General features: G+C 39.7%; 1 protein-coding gene across 1 annotated transcript in view; it reads right to left on the reverse strand.

Moving 5' to 3' along the window:
- Positions 1 to 14,955, reverse strand: part of LOC138432364 (uncharacterized) — a 220,713-nt gene that overhangs the window by 18,471 nt on the left and 187,287 nt on the right. The window contains exon 8 of the mRNA XM_069573718.1: positions 7,887 to 8,060. Coding sequence (XP_069429819.1) covers positions 7,887 to 8,060 — 174 coding nt within the window. The remainder of the gene's footprint in view (positions 1 to 7,886; positions 8,061 to 14,955) is intronic.

The raw sequence follows: 14,955 nt of genomic DNA on the forward strand, positions 1-14,955 counted from the left end.
ATGGAGATTTTACAGAGAATAATCAGGGACTCTTAAATCCTCAGGAAGATCAGATATCTAAGAAGGTTTGAGAGAGAGGATGCTATGAGCTGTCAGAAGGGAGATTTGAGGTTCACAGGAAAGAATTGGCGTCTTACTATTCTTACAGGTAAAAAAGGACATACCACATATGTGTAAGTGAATAAAAAGGCTTGTCTTCGGGCCACTGCATCTTGTGACTTATTTTTCCTTAATTAAAAAAGAATTTATTGGAGTATAGTTGCTTTACAATGTTGTGTTAGTTTTTACTGTACAGCAAAGTGAATCAGCTATACATATATGCATATCGGCACATTTTGGATTTCCTTCACATTTAGGTCATCAAGTGACTTCATTTATTTTTGACCAGATTCAAAGAACATTAGATCAAGAATATGAAGATACAGATTCTAGACCTGCCATTACCATCAAAGAGCTGTATGCCTGTGGGGAAGTCACTTAAACTCTCTACATTTGTTTCCCTCTTGAAAAATTAGAGTTTAAAACTGAGTCACTTTAAGGCTCCACTTAGTTCTAAAATTTCATGATTAGAAGAAAGCAAAATTTCTGCAAAGGCTATTCCAGGAATCCATGAACACAAGGAGTTTCATGATGAAATATTATTGGAACTTTGTTATAATGCATATTTCCTCTTACAAATTCAGAGAGTTCATTACCATATTAACAGATTCAAAAAATTCTGCTGAAAACTGGTTTGGCTAAATCAAAGATATCCAAACTTACTTGAGTATTTGACGTTTTTTTTCTTGAATGTTTATCTCAGATCAATCTTTAAGAAACAAAAAAAATAATTATTTGATAATCCTAGGTTGCAAAGGAGAAAAGGAAAGATATACCCATTTGAATGCAGAGTTCCAAAGAATAGCAAGGAGAGATAAGAAAACCTTCTTCAGTGATCAGTGCAAACAAACAGAATGGGGAAACAAAAGAATGGGAGAGACTAGAGATCTCTTCAAGAAAACTAGAGATACCAAGGGAACATTTCATGCAAAGATGGGCTCAATAAAGGACAGAAATGGTATGGACCTAACAGAAGCAGAAGATATTAAGAAGAGGTGGCAAGAATGCATAGAAGAACTATACAAAACATATTCACAACCCAGATAATCACGATGGTGTGATCACTCACCTAGAGCCAGACATCCTGGAATGTGAAGTCAAGTGGGCCTCAGGAAGCAATGCTATCAACAAAGCTAGCGGAGGTGATGGAATTCCAGTTGAGCGATTTCAAATTCTAAAAGATGATGCTGTGAAAGTGCTGCACTCAATATGCCAGCAAATTTGGAAAACTCAGCAGTGGCCACAGGACTGGAAAAGGTTAGTTTTCATTCCAATCTCAAAGAAAGGCAATGCCAAAGAATGCTCAAACTACCACAAAATTGCACTCATCTCACATGCTAGTAAAGTAATGCTCCAAATTCTCCAAGCCAAGCTTCAATAGTATGTGAACCATGAACTTTCAGATGTTCAAGCTGGATGTAGAAAAGGCAGAGGAACCAGAGATCGAATTTCGAACATCCACTGGATAATCAAAAAGAGAGTTCCAGAAAAACATCTACTTCTGCCTTATTGACTATGCCAAACCTTTCACTGTATAGATTGTAACAAACTGTGGAAAATTCTTAAAGAGATGGGAATACCAAACCACCTGACCTGCTTCCTGAGAAATCTGCGTGCAGGTCAAGAAACAACAGTTAGAACCAGACATAAAACAATAGACAAGGCTGTATATAGCCACTCAGCTTACTTAACTTATATCATGCAAAATATCAAGCTGGATAAAGCACAAGCTGGAATCAAGAGTGTCGGCAGAAATATCAATATGGCAGAAAGTGAAGAAGAACTAAAGAGCTTCTTGATGAAGATGAAAGAGGAAAGGGAAAAAAGTTGGTTTAAAGCTCAACATTCAGAAAACTAAGATCATGGCATCCAGTCTCATCACTTCACGGCAAATAGATGGAGAAACAGTAATTGACTTTGTTTTTTGGGGGCTCCAAAATCACTGCAGATAGTGACTGCAGCCATGAAATTAAAAGACACTTATTCCTTGGAAGGAAAGTTATGACCAACCTAGACACTGAAAAGCAGAGATATTACTTTGTCAACAAAGGTCTGTCTAGTTAAGGCTATGGTTTTTCCAGGGGTCATGTATGGATGTGAGAGTTGGACTATAAAGAAAGCTGAACTCCAAAGAATTGATTCTTTTGAACTGTGGTGTTGGAGAAGACTCTTGAGAGTCCCTTGGACTGCAAGGAGATCAAACCAGTTCATCCAAAAGGAAATCAGTCCTGCATATTCATCGGAAGGATTGATGTTGAAGCTGAAACTATAATTCTTTGGCCACCTGAAGCAAAGAGCTGACTCATTTGAAATGACCCTGACGCTGGGAAAGACTGAGGGCAGGAGGAGAAGGGGATGACAGAGGATGAGATGGCATCACCGACTCAGTGAACTTGAGTTTGAGTAAACTCTGGGAGTTGGTGGTGGACAGGGAGGCCTGGTGTGCTGCAGTTCATGGGGTCACAAAGAGTCGGACATGACTGAGTGACTGAACTGAACTGAACAGATATGCAGATGACACCACCCTTATGGTAGATGGTGCAAAGAGGAACTAAACAGCCTCTTGATGAAAGTAAAAGAGGAGAGTGAAAAAGCTGGCTTAAAACTCACCCTTCAAAAGACGAAGATCATGTCATCTGATCTCATCAGTTCATGGCAAATAGATGGAGAAATGATGGAAACAGTGAGAGACTCTATTTTCTTTGACTCCAAAATCACAGCAGATGGTGACTGCAGCCATGAAGTTAAAAGACGCTTGCTCCTTGGAAGAAAAGTTATGACCAACCTAGACAGCATATTAAAAAGCCGAGACATTACTTTGCCGACAAACGTCCGTTCAGTCAATGCTATGGCTTTTAGTAGTCATTTATGGATGTGAGTTGGACCATAAAGAAGGCTGAGGGCCGAAGAATTGATCCTTTTGAACTGTGGTGTCGGAGAAGACTCTTGAGAGTCCCTTGGACTGCAAGGAGATCAAACCAGTTGATCCTAAAGGAAATCAGTACTGAATATTCATTGGAAGGACTAATGCTGAAGATCCAATACTTCGGCTACCTGATGAGAAGAGCTGATTCATTGGAAAAGACCCTGATGCTGGGAAAGATAGAAGGCAGGAGGAGAAGGGGATAACAGAGGATGAGATGGTTGGATGGAATCACTGAATCAATGGACAGGAGTCTGAGTAAGCTACGGGATTTGGTGAATGACAGGGAAGCCTGGTGTGTTCCAGTTTATGGGGCCACAAAGAGTTGGACACGACTGAGTGACTGAACTGAACTGACAGGAGGAAGGTGGAGCCATGGGGACACTGATGATTTCACTTCTGTTATAGGAAGGAGTGAATTTGTATCACGACATTTGGAAAGATCCAGTTTCTTAATATTTTCCAAAACATTACAGGAATCCATCAGGAAGCAATTTCTCTTAAAATTTTTTTTTTATTGGAGCATAGTTTATCTACAATGTTGTGTTAGTTTCAGGTATACAGTAAAGTGAATCTGTTATACATATATCCACTCTTTTTTAGATTCTTTTCCCATATAGGCCAGTATAGAGAACAGAGTAGAGTTCCCTGTGTTATACAATATCCTTATTAGTTATCTATTTTATATATAGTAGTATGCATATGTTAGTCCCAGTAGGAAGCAATTTTTTTATGCGAAGAACTTATTTAAAGTTAAAACAATTTTTCTTTTATTCTTAGTTTTCTTCATTAAATTCAACAAAATTCAATATTTTTTTATTCTGAACATTACAGATCAGATAATCTCATTTTTCTAAAAATATTTCTCTCTAACCATTCTTCTCCTTGTATGTTTGCATAGAAAAATGTCTGAAATGCTGATTCAAGTGATATTAATGATAACTATTGTGGGTGGTTTAAATTTTTCTTCTTTGTTAAATTTCTCAATTGCTTAATTTCTTTAGTATAAGGCATTATTTTTATAAATACAGCCTATAAATAAATAAAATTTATAAAAAATAACAAATATATTTTTATAAATACAAATGATTTTTCTCTAAAGAAAACTATTAGTAAAACTAGGAATCTAAGCAAATATAACTGTCTCCTCTCTTTTCTGAGATCCCACAGAAATACAGGAAGTGAAATAAATCAGAAAGAATCTTTAATATGCATGTACATTAAAAAGAACTATCAAGAGATGAGAGAGTCTGAGAGAATTCTATAAGATAGAAAGCAGATTAGATTGGATTGATGGAAAAAACAGAGTACATTACTCTGAACCCCTAAATTTCAGAGCTAAAGACAGCTTTCTGTAAGGGAGTTTGGGAGGAAAAATTCCAAATTTCAAGTCATCAAATGTCAAGAGCAGAAGAGCCCACGGGATTACTATCTAGGCTAGTATGTCCACCCTCCCACCCATTTTAGGAATACAGACTCTGTGAGACTGGCCTCTGTGGCTTTTGTTCCTGGCTAAAGCTCTTAGCATGGCTTTTGTGATATGTCTTAGCAGGAATCCTAATGTGAATTTTAAAGCACAAAAGAAAAACACAGAAGAGCTCGGGTAACTTTGGGTCCCAATGGGAAGAAAATTATGAGGCGGTGCCACCCAAAGTTCCATTCCCGAGGATAAAGCTGTTACTTTGGCAATAGCGCAGGTCACTAGGCTACCAGTGAGCTGCACACACATCCATGCACACTTACAGGGAAGCTCACCAGCCAGCACACTTTCTCCACGGAGCAAAGGCTTTGATCTGCTCTCCCTGTTAAGGGGGAGATGTGTTGGAAACACAGACTCACACGCTCTATACTAAGCAATGTAGTTCTTCATCAGCTCAGAGTGAGTAAACAAGGATTTTGAGACATTGGAGGAAAGTAAATAGCATGAAAGAGAAAGTTGGAGAGTAACAAACAGAACAAATGACTCATAAGGAAACAGATCACTATTTTTAAAAAATGACTAAACTCAGAGAGGTGAGATTTTATAGCCATAAAACCACAATAGGCTGCTATAAAATTAAGAATATGGTTACTAGAAAATAAATTCAGTTGGTAAACTGTCAAAACTTAAGACCAAGATAGTGAACTGTAAGATAACTTTGAGGAAATCTGAGAACAGAGCAAACTCAAAGAGACAGACACCATAAAAAAACAGTCGAATTGAGATGGGTATAATATCAATAATTAAATAAATAATAGAAAATATCCCAGAACTCAAGAAAAACCTTAGTCTTCAAATTGAAAGAGCTTACTGAGAATGACACAGAGTAGGCAGTCTAAAAAGTTAGTTCACATCTAAATACATAATGGCAAATTTGACAACCCCAGCAATTATGCTAGTAAAGAATCCACCTGCAGTACAGGAGACTTGGGTTTGATCCCTGAGTTAGAAAGATGCCCCTGAGAAGGGAAAGGCTACCCACTCCAGTATTCTGGCCTGGAGAATTCCATGGACTGTGTAGTCCATGGGGTCACAAAAAGTCAGACATGACTGACTGACTTTCACTTTCAGGAATTATAACTAAGATCCCTAAAGTTTTTAAAGTTTTAAAAAGTCACAGCTTCTGATAAACAAAAGTTACACTGATGTCAGAATTCTCACCAGCAGCACAGGCCATTAGCAGATAACAAAGCAAGTTCAGAGGGAAAATGACTTTTGAGTAGGACTTTTGAGTTTTTAGGAATCCAAAAACTTTGAGGAAATACAAAACTTTTTCAGATACAAAAAGCTTCAAAGATTGTGTATGTCACAGTGAAAAAATATAAGGAATTAGTCAAGAGGAAAAACAAACATAAGAAATATTTCCTGGTGGTCCAGTGATTGCTTTGGCTTCCAATGAGGGGAGTGGGTTCAATCCCTGGTTGGGGAGGTAGAAGCTCACATGTCTCATGGACAAAAGGCTAAAACATAAAACAGAAACAATACTGCAACAAATTCAACAGAGACTAAAAAAATGACCTACCTCAAAAAATTCTTTTTAAAAGAAAAGGGTTAACACAGATAACAACGATAGCAAAGATAGAACAAACAGTGGCAATGTGAGTATAAACTAGAGGAAGTGAAGAAATTTAAAAAGAAATAAGAATTATATCCATTTGTAATGAATAGCACATTCTTCCAGACTAACAAGAGTTCAGGGTCACAGGATACTTTTTCTATTAGTCTATGAAACTAGTTGGTTCCATAATGAAAGGTATTTATGGTCATTACACTTAATATGCTTTTTGTACAGGGGGTAAATTTTCTGTTGCAATCTATAAACAAAGCATGTTTAGTGAACTACACATTCTAAATCTTGACTATCTAGGGATAACATAACCAAACAACATTGGGAGTTACATAGAAGAGGAAAGTGCTTCCTCTGTTATACTGGGAGTCAGCAGTACATCCAGGGTAGATAGCTCAGGAAACAGAATCACGGTCATCAGCTAAACAAGTAAATAACAGAAGGTCAGAGTAGATCACACTGCGAAATGTGATCAGGTACAAATGGAGTGGGTGGGAGAAAGTTGTTTTTATTTTACACACTCCTATACAGTTTGACTCCCCTTCCTCATGTTCAATATTTCTTTAATTTTAAAAAGTCAGTAAGCAGTCCCCCAAACAACAGAATACCTAAACAATCCTTTGGTTCTCTCCTTTTAACCCCATTTCTTAGTGAATAATTCTGAACATCTGCTTAAATATTTCAAAAAGTCCTATTCACCTTACTTTTAAAAAACTCAGTGACTAGTTTACTGAAACAGAGTATTTATGCTAAAGTTCTTCCCAACTCACTGTTTGGACCCCGTCATTTTAGAATTCAGGAAACTGAGTCCTGGGGAGGTCAGTGTCCAAGCCAAGGACACACTACAAGGCAGTGGCAGATGTACGGGGCTTAAGTGGTTTATAGCTACCCATAACTGTTATCAGAGGCAGTAGCATTATGGGTTGGCTTTCTGAGGAGGTTCAAAGAGGAAATACCTGTGGTAACTTTTCCTCTCCCTCCCTCAGTGTACAGCTGCCTCCTGCCTGAAATCAAGGTGAACACTAAGCATCACGTATCACCCTTCTTAGGCCACTGGTATGTCATTACTTTTGTGCAGATATCAGGGCCTCCTGGAATCTGTGGTTAACAAAGAATAAAAGGGCCTCTGGAGGAACCAGTCAGAGCTGTGAGCGCAAAAATCCTCTGCAAACATGAACTAGTTGGCAGGTCAGTGAGGACAGCACAGAGTGAGAAAGACATGACTGACAGAAGGATGGGAAGGAGAGGCAAAAGAGAAAGACTTTTTCCTGTTTCTCTTAAGGGTGACTTACAGGGACAGAGCTTGTGGGGTTTGGAAGTTTCTTTGCACTGGGTGATTATACACCCCTTTATCACTGCAGGATTTCCAAAGGTGACAGAAGGAAATAACATGAGGCCTCTGTGAGGGAAATGCTACTAATCCTACAGTGTGGCCGTCAACAAGAACAAACACGTCCTGGCAACTTTAAAACACATTGTTGTTTCCCTCTGATGTTTCAGGATGCTCAAGGATGGGGAAAGAACATCAAGAAGGCAGACAACCTGTCTAATCTTGGAAAGGATGCTTTGACCAAGTTATAAAATAAGCACCAAGAAATATGTCTGCAGAAGCAACTCAGAGCTGTGAGTATGTGTGTGTTGGGGGAGGGAGGGTTTGTACCTTTATACATCCTATTAGCCAGCTAATCTGCCCTCCGTGAGACGGTACGCTGTCCCCTGCAGACTGCAAGTATCTGACAGCAGCTTCCATGCCCACTGTGCTCATCCAGCAGAGTATCTGGCACATGAAATGCATCGGGTAAGTATCTGTTAATTACCTCCCTAAAGGGGACATGGCAGCCCTTGGAATTCAGTCTCCATCTCAGTTTGAAGAGACAATTCTGTGTGCATCTCTCCCTCTTTGCAGCTCCTCTGGTAGCAGATAAATGGAGGGTAGGTAGGTAAGAGAGGCCTGGGGGATATTCTTCATGTCTCTCTAAATGCTGGTACATCTGGCAACAGAGAGAGGGTAATTCAGGTATGTCAGGAAAAGGTGTTTTTTTTTTTTTTTAAGAATTTTTTCATTTGGACCATTTTCAAAGTCTTTATTGAATTTGCAACAATATTGTTTGTGCTTTATGTTTTGGTCCCCCCCCCCCAACCACCACCACCCCAGGCATGTGGGATGTTAACTCCCTGAGCAGGTATTGAACCTGCACCCCCAGCATTGGATGGCGAAGTCTTAACCACTGGACCACTAGGCAATTCCCAGGAAAAGTTGTTAAACTATATTTTTAAATGGACAAAAAGGTTACTGAGTGTCCTGTGCAGTATAATCTTTCAGGGTGTTCTTCACCTTCCAGAGTCTTAGAGTTATTTTTCAACTCTGTAAGAAAAACTAATGATGATGCAAGTAATTTTTGTCCTTAGAAACTGAATGGAATTATATCTGGAGGAATCCGAATGATGACTGCCCTACAGATGGACCAGTCTTCCATCTATGTATAAATTCTTTCCAGCGTTTCTCGTTGCCTACAAATGTGGTTCCTTGAGGTTGCCTTTGAATAGGTTTAACATCTTACTAGTTTACCTATTCATGAGTTAAATAAAGTATCTGTCACATGCTAATATTTGCATGAGAATCATGTCTTTATCTTTGTAAAAATTATCTTTTAGAATTTCAATACACTTTTTTCACTTTAGTTCTAGGATGTAATTTATATTGTCACCTCATCATGACTTTTCCTCTTTCCTTGTAGGTGTAATGCACAGCATATTAACTAACAGTATACTTGCTTTGGAGATGACTGACCTGCTCTCCCTCTCTATCTCCTAATAATCTCGGTCAAATTAATTAATCTCAAGCCTTGGCTTCTATATATATAGAACAGGACTAATATTAGCAGTTACTTTATGGGTTGCTCTGAGACAATGAGTTAATGCATGAAAAATGATTATACACGGCTTGGTAAACAGCAAGTGCACAACAGATGCACTGTTAATCCTCTTTTATTGCCCTGTGATCAGTGAGCCAGACTTTCAGTGATTGGTGTCCAGGAAGAATGAGAGGGTAGAAGTGGACAGCTGCAACAATTCTCCTAGATTGTAATTTTTCCTTTCCACGCATTCCCTGGAAAGTCTCAAGAAATGTATAGTCTGTGTAGCAACTGCTGGTTGCCTATCCAAATCCATTCTTGCCTTTCACCTTATTAACAAAATGCCTACAATACTGTTGGCAAGAATGCACCAACTGAAATACTATACTGTCCAGCCACTCTTGCAGCAAAGTGTGGCTAATGACTAAGTTCTGACCTTTGAGATGAGCACATACATTTGCTGGGAGAGACTTCCTGGGAGGTTCCTTAAAAGGGGGAGGAAAAGCTAGGGAAAGACAATTTTGAGTCCCCCTCTTTATCCATCTTATGGCCTACAACATGGATTTCTTGGCTGAAGCTCCAGCTGTCATCTTGGATGTTGAGGTGACTTGCAGGAGATAAGCTGTGTACTAAGACAGTGTAGTAGTCGATGCAAGCAGCCTGGGGTTAAACAAATTTTGTGTAGCTGCCACACTGCCTGAGGTTCCCTCAATCAGACTTCTTTCACAGAAGATAAAAAAGTGTTCCTATGTGTTTAAGTCACGGTTAATTTGGGTTTTGTGTCAGTTACCTAGAGGGGAACTAACTGATAAACACTGTCCTGTTCAGATCAAGGGGCATCTTAACCATGTGAGTCATAATGGAACCATGGAGTCTGAGAATGCAGATCAATTTCTACCCTCTGCTTCTAGTTAGGTTACTTGCTGGATCTGGGGGAGAACCCAGTAGTAAAGGACTCACGTCGACAGGTGAAGGGTCTCCCCTTCCGTCCGTGCCTCCACTTTTACAAGTGAGTCATTTCCCCAGTGAGGACTTTTTTCCATCCATAGCAATCTTCAGAACTATGAGTCTCTGGTGCAATTATAGAGTGAAAATGCTAAATGAAATGCTAAATGTTAGCATATTTAGAATATGCTAGGATATTTTATGTTAGAATAAAAAATTAAATCTTGATCTGCTTCTTCTGGGCAGATATAAACAGTATTTAGTTATATGACTATATAACTATCGTTATAGTCAGGTTATATAATGTCAGTAAGTTCAGTTCAGTTCAGTTGCTCAGTAGTGTCCAACTCTCTGCAACCCCATGGACTGCAGCACGCCAGGCTTCCCTATCCATCACCAACTCCTGGAGCCTGCTCAAACTCATGTCCATAAAATCGGTCATGCCATGCAACCATCTCATCCTCTGTCATCCCCTTCTCCTCCCGCCTTCAATCTTTCCCAGCATCAGGGTCTTTTCCAATGAGTCAGCTCTTCCTATCAGATGGCCAAAGTATTGGAGTTTCAGCTTCAGCATCAGTCCTTCCCATGAATATTCAGGGCTGATTTTCTTTAGCATGGACTGGTTGGATCTCCTTGCAGTCCAGGGACTCTCAAAGCATCTTCTCCAACACCATAGTTCAAAATCATTAATTCTTTGGCACTCAGCCTTCTTTAGAATCCAACTCTCACATCCATAATGACTACTAGAAAAAACATAGTTGTGACTAGATGGACTTTTGTTGGCTAAGTAATGTCTCTGCTTTTTAATATGCTGTTTAGGTTGGTCATAACTTTTCTTCCACAGAGCAAGCATTTTTTAATTCCATGGCTGTAGTCATCATCTGGAGTGATTTTGGAGCCAAAAAAAATAAAGTTTCTCACTGTTTCCATTGTTTCCCCATCTAATTGTCATGAAGTGATGGGACCAGATGCCATGATCTTAGTTTTTTGAATGTTAGAGTTTCAAATCAACTTTTTCACTCTCCTCTTTTACTTTCATCAAGAGGCTCTTTAGTTCTTCTTCACTTTCTGCCCTAAGGTCATATCTGAGGTTATTGATATTTCTCCCAGCAATCTTGATTCCAGCTTGTGCTTCATCCAGACCAGCATTTCTCATGATGTACTCTGCATATAAGTTAAATAAGCAGGGTGACAATATACAGCCTTGACATACTCCTTTTCCTATTTGGAACCAATCTGTTGTTCCATGTCCAGTTCTGACTGTTGTTTCCTGACCTGCATACAGATTTCTCAAGAGGCAGGTGAGGTATTTCCGTCTCTTTCAGAATTTTCCACAGTTTGTTGGGATCCACACAGTCAAAGGCTTTGGCATAGTCAATAAAGCAGAGGTAGATGTTTTTCTGGAACTCTCTTGCTTTTTCCATGATCCAGCAGATGTTGGCAATTTGATCTCTGGTTCCTCTGCCTTTTCTAAATCCAGCTTGAACATCTGGAAGTTCACGGTTCATGTATTGTTGAAGCCTGGCTTGGAGAAGTTTGAGCATTAATTTGCTAGTGTGTGAGATGAGTGCAATTGTGTGGTAGTTTGAGCATTCTTTGGCATCGCTTTTCTTTGGGATTGGAATGAAAACTGGCCTTTTCCAGTCCTGTGGCCACTGCTGAGTTTTCCAAATTTGCTGGCATATTGAGTGCAGCACTTTCACAGCATCATCTTTTAGGATTTGAAATAGCTCAGCTGGAATCCCATCACCTCTACTAGCTTTGTTCATAGTGATCCTTTAAGGCCCACTTGACTTCGCATTTCAGGATCACATTCCAGTGATCACAATAGTATGATCACTCACCTAGGTTATATACTATATATTTATATAATTATACTTTTGTGGCTTTACTTTTGGCAAAATCAACGAAAATATTAGATCCCTATGTTTCACAAAGTGTGCTCCATTTATCTTCTGGTATCTATTCCACAACACTGTGAATGAAGCATTAATGTTTCCAGTTTGTTGTTCAGTCGCTAAGTTGTGTCTGACTCTTTGAGTCAGATACAGATACTCTTTGAGTACAGATATAAAAACTAAAATGCAAAATGATTAAATAATTCGATCAAGGAAACTCCTATTTCTCCGTACCAAGTGGTCTGTACCAACTGATCACTAAAGAAACCCTTGACCGAACTGACATTTTTTAATAGCAAAAGACATTTTAAAATTTAAAACAAAGAAAAATTTCTAACATTTGAAGTTAGAACTTTCAAAATATAAAAGAGACCAACAAATTACATACTTGATTTTGCTGATTAAGAAGTCAAGCAACATTTTAACAATTTAAACATGAAGGAAGTGGGATTATTTGGATTTTATTTTCCACCAAATATGTGAATATAAAATCTGTCCCAGGTTTTACTGAATTTCAAGTGTTTCATCTTCTCAATTGTTTTTCCTCTAATGTGAAATGCAACTAATTAGCTCATCCCTGATTTGATAGCAACTAGTGACTTGAGAATATCCAGGGGACAGACCTGCAGCTAGCTCTGCAGAGCCCTGAAGAGGCAACAGATGAGTAAATGGATTTGTTCCTCTAGGGTGAGAGTTGATGAAATGCACATGTCACATAGATGGAGCCAAGGCATCCTGAAATTTCTTTTCTCCAGGTCCCTTTTAAGAAGAATATTTAGTCTAAAAAAGCTGCCTGCCAATGAAATAGTCACATTTTCAAAAGGTGATTCAAGCAGTATTACAAATAGGTAAAATATTTATAACAACCAAAAAACAGATCTAAAGAAGTATTAGCGTTTACGCACAAATACATTAATATAATTAATATAATTAGGGGCCTATAGAACAAACACATTGGAGGCAACAGAGCTCTAATAAGAGACTATGTCTGAATCAAAACACATTTATTCTACTCTTAAAAATCACAGACTCTTGGGATCTGGGTCTGGAGAGGTATCCTCCCTCCCCCTCCCACACCACTTCCTTCTTACAAGGATTATTCAGCAGGTCTGGAGAGTTCAGAATTTCTCCCACATCAGAAGCCTTTCAGTTTCAGAGAAACATCCAGCCACTGAACATCTTTCTTCCAAGATGATCCCAAATCACTCACTGTGTCAGTTAAGCTTGCCAAAGAAAATTTCATCCCCAGCCAGTTAGTGCCTTAACCGACCTGTGTGTGTGCTCAGCCATGTCCAACTCTTTGCAACCCCATGGACTGTGGCCCTCCAGGATCCTCTGTCCTTGGGATTTTCCAGGCAAGAATACTGGAGTGGGTTGCCATGCCCTTCTCCAGAGGATCTTCCTGACCCAGGGGTCAAACCCAGTTCTCCCGCATTGCGGACAGATTCTTTACCATCTACAACCACACTGTACAAGAGAGGAAACAGATGCAGAAAAGTGACATGACTTATCAATTTCAAGAAACCAAGGAGCAACCCAGCCAAGGCTAGAAGCTGAACTGGCTGTCCCCCTTGCAAGTATTTTCTTAGGCCAGCCCTTGGAGTCCTACATGGAGGTAGCCTGCTACTGCTGGAACAGGCGGAGGATCATCCCAGTCAGGATGCACCCTGTGCCTCACAAGTCTGCTGAATGACATTTGCATATTATTTCCTTGTCCCTCCTTTACTCAGAATAATTCAACCACCTTCTCCATACTAGCTGCTGTGCTGACCAGCTGAGGAATTCTGCTGATGTATTAGTCTTTGGTGAGCTGTGTTCCATATAATTTTCAAGCAAAAGCAAAAAAGATTCCTATCAGCTAGGAAGTTGTATGAAGCACAGAGGTTAAAACATCTCCCCTGAATAACACATATAAAAAGTCACCCAAAGCATCTTATTTAATCTGGCACCCAGATTTAAAGATTGCCAGATGGCCCACCCAGGCCCCTGAGGAAGAAATGTTGCATTGATCTTCCCTTCTTATTCCTGTCTTGCCCTGAAAATACCAAAAACTTGTAGAGAACCACAGAACTGCAGCGTTCAATTATGCTAATAATTAAAGGTAAGATACTCAGGCTGGATGCTCCCTCACTACCTGGAGACAAAACACAGAGTTTGTATATGTAATACCAAATTCCCTGAGCATGTCTAAGAAAGCTGGAAACCTCAAGAAGAGATTAAGAAAGATGAGGGGTTTCAAATTCCTCCCAGGATAAGCCTCTGGGATGCAACTATGTGAATGGCATGATAAAGTGTAATCAACCAAACACACTCTCTCACAAAGCCAGATGGACTTTCAATTACAGCCCTGGTATCACTCTGAATTGTTCTTGCCCTACATTTGCTTTAAACAATCAGTTCAGTGATTAGGCATCAGGCACAAAGTGCTCTGCTCTGTTGTACCATACATGACGTGAGAGCATTATAAATATGACGAGCAGAGACCCACCCCTGTAGGTTACTGAGGGCAATAGATGCACACATGGCCAGAAACATCAGCTAATGCTAATGCAGGGCTTACTTACGTTTTGTGCTATCTCAGTATTCAACATATTCACTTGTTGAATCACACAGTATCTCTACAACATAGGCTATATTTTCTTCTATTTGCTGAAGTAGAAATTAGGCAATTTGCCATCGGTTACTCTTCTGGGTTGATTGTGCACCCCCACCTTAATTAATATGGTTGAAGTCCTAATCATGGGTACCTCAGGATGTGATCTTATTTGGAAATAGAGCTGTTGCAGATGTAACTAACTCAGGTTGAAGTCATTGGAGCAGGGTGGGCTCCTAATCCGATATGATAGGTCTCCTTACCCAGATGGGAAACCTGGACACAGGCAAGCATAGAGAGAGAGAGTACCACATGAAGCCGGAGGCAGAGAGCAGGTGAAGGCAGCAAAGGCCAGGGGACACCCAAGACTCCAGCAAAACTCCAGATGCTCAGAGACAGGCATGAACAGATTCACCCGCCCAACTGTTGTAAGTAGCCAGTCAGCCAACACCTTGCTCTCAGACTTCTAGCCTCCAGAACTGAAACAACAAATTCTGTCTAAGCCATCCAGTCCATGGCACTTAATACAGCAGCCCTAGCAAACCAATATAGTCACCAAGCCAATAAAACATGAACAACACAAACCCCAGCAGCC

The sequence above is a fragment of the Ovis canadensis genome, chromosome 2 (genome assembly GCF_042477335.2).
Source record: "Ovis canadensis isolate MfBH-ARS-UI-01 breed Bighorn chromosome 2, ARS-UI_OviCan_v2, whole genome shotgun sequence".
NCBI lineage: Eukaryota > Metazoa > Chordata > Mammalia > Artiodactyla > Bovidae > Ovis > Ovis canadensis.